The sequence below is a fragment of the Buteo buteo genome, chromosome 16, assembly GCF_964188355.1.
Source record: "Buteo buteo chromosome 16, bButBut1.hap1.1, whole genome shotgun sequence".
In the NCBI taxonomy this organism is placed as follows: Eukaryota; Metazoa; Chordata; class Aves; order Accipitriformes; family Accipitridae; genus Buteo; species Buteo buteo.
This window is the reverse complement of record NC_134186.1, coordinates 16,458,873-16,478,661: the sequence shown is the minus strand read 5'-3', so window position 1 is coordinate 16,478,661 and position 19,789 is coordinate 16,458,873. Positions and strand designations below refer to the sequence as shown.

At 36.0% G+C, this 19,789-nt stretch overlaps 1 protein-coding gene across 8 annotated transcripts in view; it reads right to left on the bottom strand.

Annotated features, from left to right (window-relative positions):
* Positions 1–19,789, bottom strand: part of SOX6 (SRY-box transcription factor 6) — a 381,731-nt gene that overhangs the window by 23,937 nt on the left and 338,005 nt on the right. For all 8 annotated transcript variants that reach the window (XM_075048005.1, XM_075048010.1, XM_075048011.1 and 5 more), the window contains one exon: positions 11,056–11,164. In XM_075048005.1, coding sequence (XP_074904106.1) covers positions 11,056–11,164 — 109 coding nt within the window. The remainder of the gene's footprint in view (positions 1–11,055; positions 11,165–19,789) is intronic.

Sequence of the window (19,789 nt, the reverse complement as noted above, 5' to 3'; positions counted from 1 at the left end):
ATCTAGTTAGAAACTGGGATGAAGAAGCAGTCTCTACTATAAATTTGGGGAGGCATATAAGTGTCATAAGATATTTCAATCACGTGCCACTTGCAGACTTCAAGACCCTTCAGAGATAATTAAATGCTAACAACCCCATTCTGACATAGATATTATTGATAGAAAAAAACGTGAAACATATTTAAGTTGAAAGTTATTCACCCTAAGTAATGACACCAGAAGGAAGGGATTGCCAGTCATCAGGTCTAACTACAATCAACATTCCCACGAACACTATTGTTTCTCTTTGATATTTCATTTCATACTCAAATGAGGAAAGTAGAGGCCCACAGAAAGGAAAACCATGGCCAAAACAGCCCAGCCCGAGAGAAATATTACTAATAATTATTGTTAGGTATATGACAAGATATATCAATACTGCAAATTGTTGTTTGGGGTTTCTTTTGTTTTGTTTGGTGGTTTTTTTCAGAAAAACACTGTTGTTCTACCAGCTAAGCAATTATTGTTACTATATTAATCCTATTCAATGTCAAAACAATACAAAGAAGAATGAACTAATCTATTTAACCTAAAAATGTTTCAATAAGAGTAACAGCTTTATTGCCAGTGGAATTGTTACTCACATAATTTCAAATTTCTCCTGACATTACAGTGTCACCCAGAACATCCAGAAAACAAGATACTGATTTAAAACACAGGGATTAATTCTGCAGTCTTCAGTCATCCCTAACAGTTGGGTTTTTTTTAATCCTGCCTGAATGAGGGCCATAGGACATGATCCACTCATATTTCAGTCAATGCTTTGTTTTATTTCAAGATGGAGAAATGACAGACAGGAATACACCACAGAGAAGAAAGGCAGCCTGACTTCATATTTGGTGGATGCATCGTTCAAGGTGTGGCTGAACACTGTTAATGAACAACTTTGCTTGCTCCTATGTAGCAAAACAATGACTTTTAAAAGCTGAAGTACAATGTGGTTTATAAAAGAGAACTATGTTTAACAACGTGAGAGATGTTTACAAAACCACCTCCTTCAAATTATGTGATATTAATGAAATGCAGAATACTTTGCAAAAGGTTTTAATGTGTGTTGGAATCGCTGCTTTAGTGGCCCATTTCCTGCATTCAATCTGCAATTGAATTTGTCACCTTCTAGCATATGCAACATCATTCTTTGTACCAATATAACTAATTCCCTCCATCCAGTGTTTGCTGTTCTCACTTGTCATATCATATCAGTAATTAGATGGCAAGGACCTAGGACTAGGATACTCATATGCCATTTCTTCTTGCCTTTCACATGGGGTGCTGACGTTATATTAATTAATAATATAATTAGTAAATAATATATCATGAAGGGAGAGAAGCAAAAGCAGCATAATAACAGGAGCTGTAAGTTAACAAGTAATAATAAATGTTAGGAAAATGTCTCAAGGCTAATTTTTCAAATATGCTGCACCTGTGCATTTGGGATTTGTGAGTGAAGCCAGGAAGATATTTTTACAAACAGGGCAATGGCATGTCCAAATATATTGCCACATTTACCTGGTTTGGATGAAAATGGGGGATTTGCCATGAATTAGGGGCTTGTGTGAAAATTTACAAATTACTTTTTTTTGAAATATTGCACTTTCTGTGAAACCGCTGCTGCCAAATTGAAAACATAATCATTTAATATTTGCGGAAGCTGTGAAGATACTGTAATGCCCACCCCCCACACATATTGGATCCCTGATTCTGTAAAATTAAATCAAAGTACAAATTAAGAAAATATTGTCCCCTTGCTACTAAGTTCTGCACTAAACACTTGCTTAGATACTTGGCATATCTACGTGGAAGGCAGGCAAATGCTCTTAAACACTTTTCTATTGTGAGTTATTGAGATTCCTGAAGGAGAAAATGGTGTGCAGTACAGACTTAGAAAAACAGACAGTTGTACAAAGAAGAGGACTTGTCTGAATCTGTATCAATTGCTCATGCTTAGCCAGAAGATATGATGTTCTTTCCTTAATGTATTCATATTTCTGCTCCACTCCCTGTGCTCAAGGAGATAAGGAAGAAGGGCAAGATTCCTCCCTCCTCCATGCAGTATGACATAATGGTGGCTTTCTCTGTCAGCTGAAAATTCAATAGTTCCTGGAAATCTTACGCTATTTTAGGCAGCTTCAAACTCCTTTTGCAATATTGGAGCAATACAGAGACATGTGCAGAGCTAAGAATCAGGACCATGGGGTGTTTTACACCTGTGATGGCTGGATATGAGTGTGAAAAAATGTTTTAAACCACTGAACTACTATATTTAGTTTTTCATTCACTCCACTTAAAAATAGCTAAGCAAACTGACTGTTGCTTTCAGCATTTGTGACAATAATTTTCTCATGGGCAAAGATTTTCTGTGTAAAACTGCAGCCCACAGTTACTTTTTACAGCCTTGTTCTAAATTCCTGAAAATAATGTTTTACTATATAATGGAAATTGTGACAAGCCCTTAACCATAACTGTGCTAATAGGCACCCTTATGTAAAACTCAGGGCATTGTAACAGTGGTTGGTTGTACAACATTAGAAATTCTAACTAGAATTTTTTTAAATAAAGGTACTATTCTATAAGAATCAATTACTGTAGCATGGAAACAGCAAACGAGAAAGCCTCATATTTAGCAGTAGGAAAAAAATACCTAAGACAGCTGAAAATCAAAAGGTAACACTTTTGGAGGGCATCCAGATTTATTATTCTGAAAGTGAGAAGCATACTGTATGTTAAATATTAGTGTCTTGAGAGAAATAAGTTTCAATGCCATGGGAAGATCAGTCCACACACCCCCAGCTCGCATTTTTCAGTACTCAGAGTGGGAGTTCCCCCTGTAAAATGTTATGGGGATACTGACAACAATGAGATTCATGAAGTGGTTGCCATCAGAAAAGTGATGGGATGGTTCTTAAAGACATAATGTCTTACTCCTATCCCATTTGCAGGCATTGAGTTACTCCAGGGCTGAGGCACTGAATCTCATTCAACACAACAGTAATACTGTGCCTAAGTACTTTATCCCAGATTCCCAATCTGTTATGAGTTATTCTTAAAAATTTAAGTGTATCACTCAAGTATCAGGCACAATCAAATAGATTCATGGGTGTTTAAAATGGAAACCACAATTAATGAAGGCCACCTTTTAGCATCTGGTTTAATTAACCAAGATAATAAGTTATTTTATCTTTAAATAATAAAGATACACTTATGGGATTTTCTTTTAAAACAAAGAGCTATAATAAGAATTCAGGGGAATAAAAATTCCAGTACTTGAGCTTACTGCATTCTCTCTGGAAACACTTCTTTGTTTTCAGACAACTTTCACTGTTTTCTGATTTTCATCTTTCCCCTCTCAACTGCCATAGCAACTATTACAAATATTTATGTGTGACAAATACTGGTGTGGAGAGGCATTCTTTCCTCCAGTATTTATGAAGCACTGTCACAAAAGTAGGTGATGCTTTTTCATGCATGTACTACCTGCTGTTTACACCTCTGCATAGGAGGGTGTTAAACAAGTTACCTCACAGGTTTGGATTGTGTTGGCAGCCTGGCAAGATTGATCTGCCTGCAAATATATGGTTCCCTTTCACCTGCCTCTTCAGCTGCTCAAAGTCAACACTTTTTGGAGTTAAGAAGGGACTGTGTCACCCTTTTGTATAAGCAATTATTTACTATTGGGCATATATGACAATGTTGAGGCTTTGAGTGCTCCTTTAAGAAAGTGTTGATCTATTTTTTACTTAGTAGATTTGCAAAACCCAGGCACTTGTCTGCTCTGTCACCAGGGAGGGAGAAAAATGAAGCTTTGACAGATGGACAGAAATTTGGACAAGGAAGCAGTTTCCCCTCACCCTTAGTTATCAGCCTTGTGCTCCCTTTGTAGCTCCTTTTTCTCATATTTCTTCCCACATGGCCAAGAAACTACCTTCTACATTGCAAAGACTCCCTGTCTTTCCCCAGTTCGCTCATTCCTCTCCTCTACATGATTCCACATTCACTGCTGCTGCTGCCATTGCAACCTCTCCTTGTTCACCATGTTGTGGCAACTGGTTAAATCCATGATGATACCTAACACCATTTCTTTCTTTCTCTGCCATTCAATTTCCCTTGCTTTTGGGCAGGTAGAATCTTTCATTGTACTACAACATGCCTTGTGATGTGGCTAGCCCAAGTCAAATATGAATGGGAAGTGCTAATTTTATGGACATAAAGAGACAGACTCCTGTTAATTCCTGCAAATATTTAGCAATTCATTGACTTTGTATGTTGGTCAGCAAATCCACCATCTGAAATGCTGCAGAACTGGGTTCTTACACTTACTGCTGAATAGAAATATGTTCTTTTAAAAGCAAAGGTGAGCTTGTGCTTCTCCAAGCTTGGGCTCAGGTCCAAAATCAGGTTCAGACCAAAAACTGTATATATCTGGACTGGAATTAATAAGATCAAGCTAGGGTTTACTACTGGAACCAGCAATGGTTATGCAGCTCGCAGTCCCCAACTGGCTTGCATTCAGCCTACTTGGAGTGTGGTGAAAGATACCATGATCAAACAGATAAGGCTTAAAGCTGTATAATCTCAAACAGTGACTTGGTATATAGAAAACCACAATCTTTAAACCAAGGAATTTACAAATCAAAGTAAGAGACAGCAGGCAGTGAAAGGAATGACACAGGCACTAAGTCAATAAATTTAAGAAGGTGGGCTGGTACCAATCCTATGCTAAGGACTCCAAGATACCTCTTAATGACTAACTCAACATCTAGGTTTCATAGCAGATGTTATCCTTTGGGAGACTTTGAAAAGTAATAGTTTAATACAAGGATAAATAAATACGTAGATACAGATAAAGTGGACAGTCAGATCCCATCACATTATTTAAAACTGTTTTTATCTAAACTAGCAGGCATATACCTATCCTCAGAACTACAGTCCATGCTTAACACACACTAGTAGATTAGTATCAAAGGAAGAAGCAGCAAGTGCTAAATACAGTTTACAAAATCAAGAAAGGTGCCAAATGAGAAATAGAACAAATGAAAACATCAAAACAGGACTCAGAAGAAAAGGTCTTTGTGTAAGTTGTACCAAATGGCAAACTGTGAAGCCAAATATTTAACTCGCATGAGCTTGAAATCTACTATATTAACACAAACAAACATGGAACTAAATGTTAAGTACTAATACGGCATTTTCATCTGTTTCCATTTGCTTTATAAAAATGAATTTAGCTTCAGAATGTATCTGATTTTTCACTTGGGAAAACAGGACACAGAGAAGTTAGTTCTCTGTTACAAAAATCACACAGCGAGGCAGTGGCAAAACAGCAACATTCAGATGTTTTTGCCCTGAGCCCAGGATCCAATCAAGAAAGCTATATTTTAACAGATCCAATTCTTTGGCAGGAATGAAGATCAGGTCTTGATGGAATTTGAATCCCTGACTATGACTGCTGAAGGAAACCACACTGCAATCTGAGCTAAGGTAAAATCAGTAATTGTCAACAGGAACGTTAGGTCTCTTCTGCAGATTTCCGTCTACTACAAAACAAAATCTTAACATGCTTCCTACAAATTTCCAAAGCATTTGACCACAACCACAAAACCAGAAGGATCCATAAACATAGAGCACATTATACAAGCACAAGATCCATAAACATAGAGCATATTATACGATTCAAAAGAAGCAGCACTATCACCAAAAGTGAGCATCTGCGAAAGGAATATCTTTTTTAGAACTTGAACCAAAAAAAAAAATATTCAGATCATCCAACATTCTCAGACAACTAAGTACAAAATACTTTAGGTTTCCCCCACCTGGAATTTAAACAGGTTTCACATATGGCTCCTGACTATATTCTACACACTGGTCAGTTGATGTATGTCATGGTCATGTTCAAAAAAGGGGTTGTAGCTACAGCTAGATTCAAAGCTGTCTTGATATGTCCATGCCAGTTAGCTGTATTTCAGTACTGACAATCTCACATGTTCAAAATTATGAAGCCGCCTACAGAAAGAATGATGTTTCCTTTAAAATGATGAGGTTTGGAGAAAAAAAAAAAAAATAAAAAATCCTTGTTTAGTTCTATAATTGGCTGTTGTTTATAATTTTGCATACCAGTCACCAAACCTTTATGAGGCTCTCAAATCATGTTTTTGAATTTTGCTAGCTACAAATGTATCATATATTTTAACATGACAACTGGGATTTCCAGGTAGTGATATGAATCTAATAGCTGTGGATTATTCATCAATGGTGTCGCTGTCAGGAGCAATGTTTTTGAATACAGTCCGAGCATGATTTTTAATATAGTTAGCCCAGTCCTGCTGGTAGCTAAGGAGGTAATAGAGATGTCAGTTTATGTCATATTTAATATAAAACTCTTGTTGATGATTTTCAGGCTTCCATTCAGGTGACAGTCAGGTCAGTATGAGTAACACAAGCTTTGAAAACGACTTCATATGCTAGGTCATCTCTGAAAGTAGAACTAGTTACCATTAATCTTAAAAAGGTTTTACACATTGGGCAGGGACAACAAGTAAGTCTTAAAAGTCATTCTACAGTATCCTTTCATATTTGTCTTATAATTGCATAGAGCTAAATTTAAAGAATTTCAAGACTTGTCTTATAATTCATGATTCAAAAAAAATACACATGTAGCTTCGGCTTCTGATCAATGAGCCAGTACTGCAAACATTCCTAAAATTAAAGGAAAACATGACTCTGATCCTGTCAAACTTAGATCACTGCCATATGTTATAGAAAAGATATAAGGAGTAGAGAGAAATCATTGCTAGATACTATTACAAAGGCATTCCATAAAACACAGAAGTCTGCTGATACTTCTTATAACAAATTACTTGAACCTTAAAGGCTGTGTCAAACCTATGGGAACCAGGAGCAATTCCCAGATTTGGTCTATGTCAGCTTCCTGTTGGGATGAGACAGACACGTACCATGTCTCTGCACACTTTAGTGCAGCTGTGCAGGTAGGCAGGGAGTGGAACTGCACTTCCATAGCCCCCTTGATCTAGATCAGTTAGGGGATCAGGATGCAGCCCAAACTGCACTTCCCCCCAGTTAATGGCCAGCAGTGGGACTAAATTTGGAGTCCTCGGCTCAGGAATAAATCTGTTACACCACTCTCCCTCCCCCCAAAAAGCCCTCTACAAATAGTCAATATATCTTCTCTAAATGTAGTAAATTTCATAACTCTGACATTCTAAAATTCTGGTGATGGGAGTAAAACCATCTGACAGATCGAACAGGCACACACTCATTCTGTCACAACTGCACTTGGACCTCAGAGATCTGGATTTATTTCTGATGAAGAAAGATAGTGGGTCAAAAGTTGACCACCAATATGTTACTTCAGAAATCTTGATTTTCTATATGACTGTTATTTGCATAAAAGCACACAACAAAATACATGAATATTATCTAAAGATGTCTACAGCAACCTGCGCTCCAATGATAACTAAAAAAAAAATGGAAAAAAGATTAAAAGAAAGTAACAATGACAAAAGAGAAAGGAAGGTGTGAAACACACGAAGTCTTCAAAGAATATGACTATGGCTGTTAGGAACTTTTGACATTCAGTTGAGATTGTGACCTTGGCAACACACTAAAATGCAACAAAGCTCTCTTTTTAGAGGAGGCCAAAGAAGAGCAACAAAGCTGATGAAGGGTGCAGAGAACAAGTCCTATCAGGAGCAGCTGAGGGAATGGGGGTTGTTTAGCCTGGAGAAAAGGAGGCTCACGGGAGACCTTATCGCTCTCTATAACTACCTGAAAGGAGGTGGTAGTGAGGTGGGTGTCAGTCTCTTTCCCCAAGTATCAAGTGATAGGGCAAGAGGAAATGGCCTCAAGTTGCACCAGGGGAGGTTTAGATTGGTTATTAGGAAAAAATTCTTCACTGAAAGGGTTATCAAGCACTGGAACAGGCTGCCCCAGGAAGTGGTTGATACCATCCCTGGAGGTATTTAAAAGACATGTAGATGTGGCGCTTAGGGACATGGTTTAGTGGTAGACTTGATAGTGTTAGGTTAATGGTTGGACTTGATGATCTTAAGGGTCTTTTTCAACCTAAATGATTCCATGATTCTAAAGAATAAGTTGTCAAGTTTTTAGTAATGCAGTGCTGAAACAGACACGTATGGAAGCACAAAATAATAGCAACACAAATAAAAAAAACTTTGTGACACAGCAAACCTAGAAAGATCTGTATTAGTTTCATGGCAATTAGAAGCATTAATATTCTTGAAGACAAACAGAATCTGTAGCATGGTACAGTACATCAGGCCACAGTTTAACTGCTGATATTTCAGCAGCACTGTTTTCAATGGATTTCAACTCTAACTGATGCCACGCTAAAAGTGTCATCTCTTAGCTAGCTTGCCAAAGGTAAGGGGCAAAACTTGGGTGATATTTTGAATGTCTTCTTTTTATATCCAACTAATATCTAAATTCACCTTGTCTACAACTAGAAGGACAAATAAGCAGCTCAGTTTTGAACTCCTGCCAACTTTTTTTTCAGATCAGCAGAGGTATTCGTCCAGCACCTCTTTTCCAGAGACATCTCTTGGCTGCTAAACAAAGTCTGGAAATCTGAATCCATTCATGAACTCAGATTTCCCATGTGGCAACACACCATGCCTCAAACTGCCCCACTAGCTCTAGAAAGACGTGTACGCTGTCCTTAAACTGGCACATATCACTGTAGCTTGGGTTACATATGTCAAAGCTTCGTTCTGCACTATCCAGTAACAGGGGGGGGCTGTCAGTACCACGAGGTGTATCAAGATACTAAATTAAGGACACTAGAAAGAGAAAGGATGAATTGAAGGAAATGAGCTAAACCAAGAAAGTCATCAGGGACTTGATGTCATATGAACTAGTAACTCTGTATCTGTAAGTATTCCGTTGCAACTTTTCATCCCAACTGAGGAAAAATATATCCTTCAACATGTTGAAATATGAGAAGTTGCCACAGGATGGAAATTCTGTTACAAAGCAGTTTATAAATAACTGATTAGTCAACAAGTACTTTTCAAAGTCCATGTATCTCCTAAGTCCTTTTTTCTAGAAAAAAAAAATCATAGTCATTGCAAAACACCTGTCTGAAAGTTATTTTTTACCTATGTTCTCTTCATTATTTTTCTATTTAAAGACAATACAACAATGGCCAATCACATCCTATAAAGGATGAATAAATAAAGCTCATAAATAACAACTCCCTAGAAATTAAAATCTGGAAATTATTGGTTTTATAAGGAACTATTAATTATAAATATATATAATATGGAAAATATGAAGTATCTCATTAACGTGCTAGCCTCCTTCTGAATATTATTTGTAATAAATGGCTGATGAGCTTCAGTCATCATCTTATCTTACTGTTACGGAGACCTGAAATCTTGACTATGTTAAAATACTTAAAGAACAAAAAAATAAGCAAAAAACATGGCAGCATGTTCTCCTGGTGCATGTGTCAGTTCCATGTGACAAGATAATTATGATATTAAGCCAATAAATAGGAATATTTTGTTGAATTAAATTTGAGAGTTAACTATTCCTCTGTATGGGTAAGTCAATACAGGAACATCTTAGAACTGAACTTACAGCTTCTCCATTGTATACAAGTCCTTGCCCAAAATACTTTTAAATTCAGCTTTTTTGGTTTGCCTAGAGACTGATTAAAGATAATGTATGTTGGTTGGCAAGCAAGGAGAATCAGGGCTCTAAGATGGTTTATCACAGGCATATCATGTACTACGCATCCAGTAAAGAAAAGATAACATTTACGTGTGCTGTTGTCAGACTTCAAAATGAAGGGACAATTCATGAGACCTTACCTGGACCATTTATTTCTGGGTCAGAGAGAGACAGAACAGAAAATGTGCTCACAAGAATATTTCTGTATACAGAAAATATTAATGCCTTTTTATCAGAAAAATTCTGTCACAGTATTTCAAGAATCATTTGAAAATAACCCTATTTGTCAACAACCACAAGTTTATTGGTCCTATTCTTTTGATCCAAGAAAAAAACCAAATTTTGAACCTGTCAGATGCTTTGATATTAGTGGAAAAATTTAGAGATGTTTTAACCTTTTCTCAAGAACAGTGGCATAACTAGAACTTGTCAGGTTAAAAAAGAGCAAAATGATTCTTAAACAGAAGTAAACTGAGGGGGCAAGATGTTGCATAATGTTCTATCCGAATAGTACATTCATCTTACTACTGCGACTGGTAGGGTTCCTATCTATCTACCTGTTCTCTTCTAATGTATCATAGCGTAGAGAGGATACCAGTGGCATCCACTTCCAGAGCATGCATGGTAACCCTGCTAGAGACTAAACTCGGTCTTGATAAACACTGACTTCCACCTGTGGCTTGAGACTGTATGCCTGATATATAGAATTCTCACTGAAATGAGGGCAAATGCACTGAAGGCTTATATAATGAAAAAAACATTTTCATATAGAAAATGTGAACTATTTTTCCATTATCATTTGACAGCTGCCTGTCAATAAAATTGTGCTTGCTATATGTTGAATAGTTTGTGAGTGCACTGATGGGTACACTTAAAAAGCTCTAACTTTCTTCAAAGCTGCTAAATCCTTAAAAACCAGTGAAAAAATATATATGTATTGCCTTGCTGAGATAATTTTCTCATTGTTTCCTACACTCTTACTAATAGCATAAAATATACTATTTAAAAACTATTTAAAATACTATAATAATAATATATATTAATAATAATATAATAATAATATTTAAAACACTTAACTAACAGCTGCTGGGGGAAAATAAAATAGTTGCATTGCAGAAGGGCTTAGGGGTGTATATAGTCCTTTTCATGTATCCACCCTTTGCTATGGACTTATTACAATCTCACAAAAATATCATTCAAGTGTTACCTGGGATATAAGCTAGACAGTACTTATGACACTGGCAGCATTTCAGCCATACCATTCTGTGATGCAGTGTTCAATAACCCAGAGTCAAATTTGCAACTCACCTTCTGCATCTTCTGGCCTTGTAAGATCGATGACACCAGGGCCCAGTTTTCCATCTTCGTTGGGTTTCCCTGTTAACTGTGGGCCTAAATTTTCAAACCTTGTTCTTTCCTGGAAAAGAACAGAAGTAGTCTTAATGGTCCATATAGGTTAGTTCTCATTATATGCCTGTGCATATGTGTATGTACTGATACAGGCCTTATTTTTTTATATCTAAACAAATAATGAGAGCATTTAATTAGGATTTTAACTCAGGGACAGTTTTTTACAGATTCTGAATGTTTGCATTTATGAAAATCAGTTTTAAATGTGAAACATATACCAAAACTTTGAGATTATTTTGATCTGCGCTGCCATAACGCATCAACGATTGTACATGCAAATACAAAACACTCTTGGCAGCAAACAGTGCTGATCGATGCTGCTCACTTTGCCTTTCCACTTATTTTCTAACTTAAACTGGAAAAGACAATCAACATTTGGGAGACATGAAAATTCAGAAGTTGAAAGAAGAGTTTGTATTATAATATACTGCTAATTTAATGGAAAAAGCACTTTTTCCCCACTATGAGATTCAAGTTTGCATTCATACCTCTGAGAAAACACAAGTCTGAATTTTATGCAAGAGGTTTTCAAAGACAAGTATTTGAAAGAAGGAATAATAGATGACAGAACTGATATTATTATTTTGTCTAGGAATTTAAATTGTACGTCAGTAGATAGGGAACCTAAGGAGATTAAAAAGAAGAAGAAGAAAAAAAAAGAATGCACACTCCTAGAAAAACAGAAAGCTTTTGAGAGCTGGAGACCTCCATAGGAAACCTGGAACTAGAAAGTGGAAACTGAAAGGTATTTTATGTGCTAGCCCAGTTCCTCAATCAACTGCTGGACAAGGGCACTATAAATGACAGTGTAATATTGTCTCACAATAGTAGTCTCTGTAGTACTGTGTATCAGTAGCAAAGCGTTCAATGGTTATCATTAATTTAGCGTTCTCATTTGAAGGAACATAGCATGTTTTCCCTCTTGCCTTGTTGTTACGTCTTCAGACTAAACTTGGCATTATGTTGTACTTGTGAATGAATGAAACCTTGTTGTTCATTACTATGAAACAATATTAAATGTCATGTCAGCTTGAATTTACAGACTTGAAATACCAGCTTTCAGCTCTGCGAACAGTTTCTCCATGTTATACTTAATGCATTATGCAGAAGTAGAGTGCTGATTGCTGTTCAGTCTATTGTTCAATGACCTAGTTCTGTGCTGTGCATACTAGACATAAGAAGAAAACATTAGGAGCTTCTGTCCTGCAAGATGGTTAGAAACTTGGAAATGTTCTTAAGGGCAAAACATACTTTATGGCCTTGACTCCTCATTCACTCCACCTCCCAATACTTCCATTTTCCAATGTGATTATTTTCTATTATCATTATCCTTCAGTAATAAAACCCCACCAGGCCAAAAACAAGGAATTCTTTTGATTCCTCATTCTTTTGATTCCTTCAGCCATGGATTTTTTTTTAATTATTTTCTGTTTAATTTGCAAAGGAAAATGAGAAAGCACAACCTGACACTGGATTTGCCACAACATGCAGCAGAGGCATTGCAGGTACTAACTGCATTTCTAAAAGTTTCTCAGAATCTTCCGGTTGTCAGCCCACCCCCCCACCCCCCCGCATTTTATATGGTTAACTTCTTAACTTATTTTCTTCTGTAAAATCTGTGGTTGATGAAGGAGCTTACATATACAACGGAACTCATGAGAAAAGAAAGAGTTACAAATGAAATGTGACTGCAGAAAGGCACTGCAATGCTAGAGGCCCAATATTTTACTGAGAGATGTTGTGCAGTGTAACAATACACCTGAATCATCAGGATGGGATCTGTTTTACTGGTAGACAGAATAAAAAATAAGTTTGTCAAGGATTCTGTGTTCCATTACAAAGGGCTGATTTGCAGTTGAGATAAAAACAAAGATCAGTACTAAGAAAACATCTTTTGGCACATATATTGCCTCTTCCAAAATATTTGCGCTAAAAGCTTTTTCTTAAGGATGTTAATACAGCATCTGCAGTATTGTTGGAAGAACAGCCCTTAAGTGTTTCAGAAGGAGAAATACCTTTCTGCTATAAAAATCAACAGACCCTGCTACATATCAATATGCACATTTGGAATATCTTTCTAGTCATTCATTCTCTTTGATTTTACCAGAAAATATTCTGTTAAAAAAAAAAAAAAAGAAGAAAAAAAGAAAGTTTCTGATAGAATATCAATATTTTGACATGGCAGGAGAAAATGGAAAATTACATGATAAGGTTCAGGAACAGTAAAATGAAAGCACTTATACCATAAAAATGCCTGCTCTTGTCAAACAAAGGAGACGTACTTATACTTATTTCATAACCCCCTTCTTCTAATTCATAAAAACCTGTAACAAAGCTAGTTATATTTAAGTGTTTGAAATGCCTTTTAAAGTCATTCCTTTCCTTGCTTTTTTACTGAAAAGAATCTTCATAGTGATTGCAAAAAAAATTTCAATATTTGCATTGGGTTTAGACAAATTCAGAGAACTGTAAAAAATAGAAAAATGTTCCTCAAGACTAATAATGTATTTATCTAGTAGATGCCTTTACAGTTCCATGAAATACAGCAAATTCATATGAAATTTATTATTAGAGGGGAAACTTGTCCCACTAGGCTCCAATCCTTTTTTATGGGATTTGTCTTTGCTCCCGTCTTGAATTCATCCCAAAGAGAATAGTTACTTGCACTAAAAATCCTTTAAAAGTATATCTTTTTCCTAGTATGAGCAAGGACTGAAAGGAAGAATGATTCTGTACATAATAGTCCTATATGAACAAAAAAAGACAAACCTTCATTAAAAGTAAATGGCTACACATTACTGCACTAACAAACGTTACCTACACGTGAATATTTACACACATGTACATCAACTACTGGACATATTGCTACCTCCCTAACCTACATTAATAGAAAAATTCGGTGAGTTTGTAATAAAGTGCACCACTATGGACAGTGCAAATGTTTTGTTTCCGGTGAAAAAGCATTTTGGACCTCTATTTTGAACTGATTTTTTGTACCAGCTATGGAGTTATACTGTATGATCACATTAAGTTTTCCCATTTAAATTTCAGAAAAAGGAGTTTGGACATGACACTGACAACCCTTTCTCATGACGAGATCAACACAGTCAATTGGAGTTTGCACTAGAAAACTGAAAGCTCTTCCCAGCACAATTCAGATCCTTTGTGCTTCTTTATATATTGAACACACAGTAAAAATAATCACTTCTTTAATATGAGAAAAAGAAGAGAAAAAAGATTCTTCTTAGCAGCCAAATCTTAATTTTCCATTCTCTGATATGATTAGGCACTTCTTTATGCGTTGTCAGTCACAAACATGCAGAAAACGTAAAAGTTATTGAAAAAATTAAAGTCTGCTCAACTGTCTTGCAGGACTGTTGGTTCTCTAAGTGCTTTGAAATTATGATGTATGAGGTGGATGTTGCATATTAAATAAAGATATTTAAATTATAAAGCCCCCGTTAGTGAGAGCTGATGAATGTTAAATGTTACGAGCCACAAGGCTGTGGCATCCATCATATTCACATATTATCACAGTCAGTGATGGAGCAGCCCCAGTGATGACAGATAGACTGCTAGATAGTTATCCCTTATTTCCAGAGTCGCCAAGCAAGCCTTTCAACCCCTTTGGCATTATTTTTAGCTTTGCATTAAATTAACAACTTTTCAGTCACGTTCTGGCAGAAAGTATCAATTCTTTCTTCACATGTGGAAGGTAAAAGAATGATTTAGTGAAGCAAGGAGTAAAAGAAAAGGAAGCAGTAGCCCCTACCTCTGAAAAGGCTGCAAACTTCAAATGACTAGAAACAAATATAAAATTGTGATCTTGTGAAAGAACAGCAATGAAACAGTAAGCACACAATAATGGCTTTTCTCTGCACTAGGATAAAAGCTGAATTTTTGATGTGCACAGTATATTTTCATAAAATTTTATATACTATGTTTTATACACTTATTGGCTATTCCATAATAATGTGTGTGCTAACAGTAAAATTGCTCTTAAATTTATGTGTGTTATTTATACGTTCCCACGTAACAATGCTTTTTGTTGTAAAAAATATTCTGTTTATTAATGTAACTTTACAACCACTGCATCCAAGATCCGTGGTAAATTAATGACATTTTTATTATTTTATAGTGTCATTAAATTTTTACTGATCACTCCATCAAACAGAAGCAATAAAGGCCATAATGCAAACTGGGACACTTAGATCAGGGGAGCAGGAAGGCATTCCATATAGTCTGAAGTAAACGGCTTGCTATAAATGATATTTATACCATCTTTAAGGATGTGAGAATACTTGGACAAGTTTGGCAAAACTGTTTCTGTAGTACCGTGGATTGTGTACTTAAATAACAGTTTACTTGCCAGCAAGACAATTTTTTTTCAAACCATATGCGAGAAGATGACTGATTGCATCCATCTCTTGAAAAATAATATACGAAATGTAATAATACACTGGGCACCCCTCCCTTCTGGATTACCAAGACTGATCCGACTATACCCATGCCTCAAATTATTTCAACATGCTTGCTTTTTCCACATCTGAAATGTATGCTTAGTCTGAAATGGAAAATGGCATGCATACTGATCGTTGTGTAAAAGATTTAAAATATATATATTTTTTGCAAACAAATACTTTTTATTTAAGTAGACGTGTTTGGACAATGATGTAATAAATACCCTTTATTTCAATAGTCTAGCATGGAAGCCGTTACCAACGTTAATTTAAAGAGCCAGTTTCTAGAAACTGAATTAATACAGGTCATTCACAGAAGCCACAGAGCACATGACTGAAGGGATATTATTTCTTCTGAGGACAGTACTTTAGTTGGAATGACTACAAATAATTATCACATATTGTCTTTATGTATGAAATGGATTTCAATTGAATTATTCCATACTAAATGTTCTAGTAGCTTATTTGCTAACCCTGATCTATTCCCTTCATGTACCATGGACAGTAAACAACAGGCAAACTTACTATATTCAAAACATAAAAAGGACATTTTCAGTAGAACACAGAGGAAATTATTCCCAGTTTGAATAAGGAGGAATCACAAAACCTTTTTTTTTTTTTTTTTTTACCCTGGAAAGTCAAGATACAAACATCCCAAGCTTTTCACCTTCTTCTTACTACTTTTTTAATGGCTAGGACTGAAAAGTTAAATTACCCTCCACTTAGAATCTTTTGCAACATCTTGGCACAGCAGGGATAATTACAAATTGACTTTCAGCCTTATCTCTGGATATTTTAGTTATCACGGGTGGGAAGTTTAAACATTAACCTTATTACAACAATGTCAATCATCCTGCTGGTGTGCAGGCATGCAACTGCTGGAATTCTTTGGATGGCAAAGTAGATAAACACAATAGTGGCATTATTGTTACAATTAAAGCAAGGCCTTTGGTTTTGCAGAACTATGGTGAGTATCTAGAACTTGTTTTCATCATAGCAGCGGGAGTTGCTCCAAGAAAATGGAGATTAAATCAGCAAAGTAGGCAAACTTATTGTAGAAATGCTGTATTTTAAGATACTACAAGACACAAAGTATGTCTTTTCCTACCACGGATTTACAGGTTGCATGAATGAAGGATATGCTGAGTTCCATGATGTTGACACAGCCTGACCTTACTTTATTTTTTAAGTAAGTGAAATACCTGAATTCAATGATCTCAGGAACCAAAGAGGGACAGTTCAGTGAATTTTCACCCTGACATACTGCTGTTTTCAGTTTTTGAAGGTCCCTATATTATTTATAAACTGTTTCAGTACTATCATTGTATGCTGAACATACAGCATGGACTAGCATCCTTGCCACAGACTGCAGATTTGTGTTACGTTACAGTGCCTCAAAGCAAACAGCTTGCTTGAAAAGATGGGGAGAGAGAAGCCATTAGGTACCCTTTTAAATATATTCTTCTGTCTCAAAGCATGACTGAAAAGTAAGATATTAAAAGCAGATAACAGGGAATTTACACTAAAATTTCTTTGCCTGACTGGCAAGCCTCAGCTGGCTTCCATGTGACAATGTGACATATGCAAGACCAGCACAAGCAGAAAATACTCCAAAGTTGTTCAGTGACAGAATTTCATAGTGATTGTCATGTTATGGAACATTCTTCTTTTAAGACCCAGGTTCTGGAGTCAAAATTGAGAATTGCAATTTCATCAAAATTTAAAGTGTCTAGAAAAAAGTTTGAAACTGGAGTATTAAAGCTAAAAAAAATCATCAAATAAATGCAAACCCAAATGGCGTACTTGTAAACACTCTCTTTAGCTAGTTATTTTGGAAGTCTGATTATAAGGATCAGAATTCCTAGAGCCTCCGGTTAGAGTGAGCACTAGCCATCTTGACCTCCGAACACAAATAAGAAGGATTTAGATGAATTCTCTGGTTATTGGGAGCATTCAGCACATACTAATAAATTAATAGACTTCAGTGCATTGAAACTTGCCTTTAAAAATAAGTGTATGAATTTAAAAATAGTTTTTAAAAGAAAAAAAAAAAAGAACAGATAGCAAATGTTTCCACCGATGTAGGATATTATACCCTCCTACACATGAAGTATTGACATACCCGTAACTATTGCCACACTTGCAGGCACTCCTAAGCTATGGATCTGCCCTGGTTAGATTACTTTCAACAGGATTACTGCACTCACTGAGCCCCCTTAACCAAATGCTTTATGTCTTTGTTCATATGGTTTTAATATGGTTTTAACCAATTGCAAGGTTATTTATAAGTTTGCAACTCCCCAGTAGTTAGAGTTATGAAGCGTTCAGACTTAAGCATATCCAGTTGTGTGGTAACCCAACTACTGCTTTCATGCGGTTTCCAACTTTTTATTCATGCACAAAGGCATGATGCATGGCAGTATCTGAGAACTTTCTGATTAACTCTTTGTTTCAGCAGCAAATTCGTACAGCACCATACAGCAAAATTACACATTGACTAAAAGATAAAGATTTTAAAAAAAAAAAAAACAAAAAATAAAAATCACACGAACTGTGGAATTCCACCTTAGACTGATGAGAAGTCATTAGTCCTTGAAAGACAAAGCAACATTCAATTAAATTAACATCTGGTAAACGAAAAGCCAACAAAAGGAGTTAGTACTTTACACTCTGCATAATACGGCTGTAGAATTCACTAGAGGTCAGAAAGAGTCCAAAGCCTGGGCTGTCACTTGTTTTTAAAAGAGCTGGATAATTTTATGACTGTTAATAACATTTGTAGTAACACATGCTAAGATAATCAAATCTCATGTTCCAGAGTGTAAGCTGTTCAACTGTCGGGGTCAAAGAGAAATTCCCTTGTTCTTTCTGCTGCTCCCTTCCCTCCCAACCAACATCCACAGATGATTAACTGGGAGCCTTCTAGGGAGAGAAGTTAATTTTCTTTTATAGTATCAGGTATTGCTCACTAGATCTAAGGGTGAACTGGTAAATGGTATAGACCAAATCTATTTACCTTGTATGTAATTAGAAAGAATCTGAATGCAACCATTTAAAAAAACCCTCACATTTTCTTTTAACTAAACACATACATGTGCATTTTTGAGAGACAGACAAAAATAAACACAAATTACAATGGACATATACTTCTACTAGGAAATAACAGGACTGTTTGGGATTGGTTTTTTTTTTTTCTGTGCTGTAAACTGACTAATGGAAGCAATTCAATAGCTACTCTTGGACCTTCAGAATGGTCATTCACATTTCTAATGTTTGAGTTACAAGAATAAATGCATAAGGACATAGCAAAGCAAAGCATTTTTTCCCTAGTAGACTAAATATTACAGAGGAATAATAATATACAGTTTGCTATGCTTCAGTTTAATTTAGCAGCTGGTTGGACCTTGTCAGTTATGGCCTCATTTTCACCAGGTATTTAAAAATGGAGACATTGAAATGCCATAAAAGTGTACAGAAATACTTTTACCATATTTAGACAATGCCATGATTCTGTATGTATATCTGCATGCTTCCCCAAACATTTCTGTTTGTGACTAAATTTCTTTAAAAGTACTGTCATGCATTAGAATCAGAACAGAATTTAGAAGATCGGAGATCTGGTTGCTAGCCTCAAAACTGTGAATCTCCTTTTCTCTTAATCATCTAGTAATATATTCCAGGCTGAAAACACAGCTTTAGCAAGAAGCCACAGCAGTATAACAACCAGCAAAACTATTCTAGGTTCAGCACAACAATTTTTTTGGAATGGAAAAGAAAGGCAGAAAAGAAGTCACCAATTTCAATTTGATTGCGGTGTTCTGCAAACCTCAACAGCACAAAGAAAATTCAGCTGCCCTCCACACAAAGTTGGGAAAAGAGAGGTCTTAAAAAAATCCAGAACACACACACATACACACATGACACTGGTCAAGCATCTTGAGAAGCAATATGATATTCTTTTATGAACAACATAGAAATGTAAGCACATGCAAACAGACACATGTATGTTTGATTTAATCCTATAAAAGCTAAGAGAAAGACGGATGATCTTCTCCTAGATACTTTCATTCCATCATTTCAACTGTGCCTTATGATAGGCACGTGGCAGATTTTGTGACATGATCAAACAATACTGGAAAAACTGTGATAAAAATGGACTACATGATGCAATA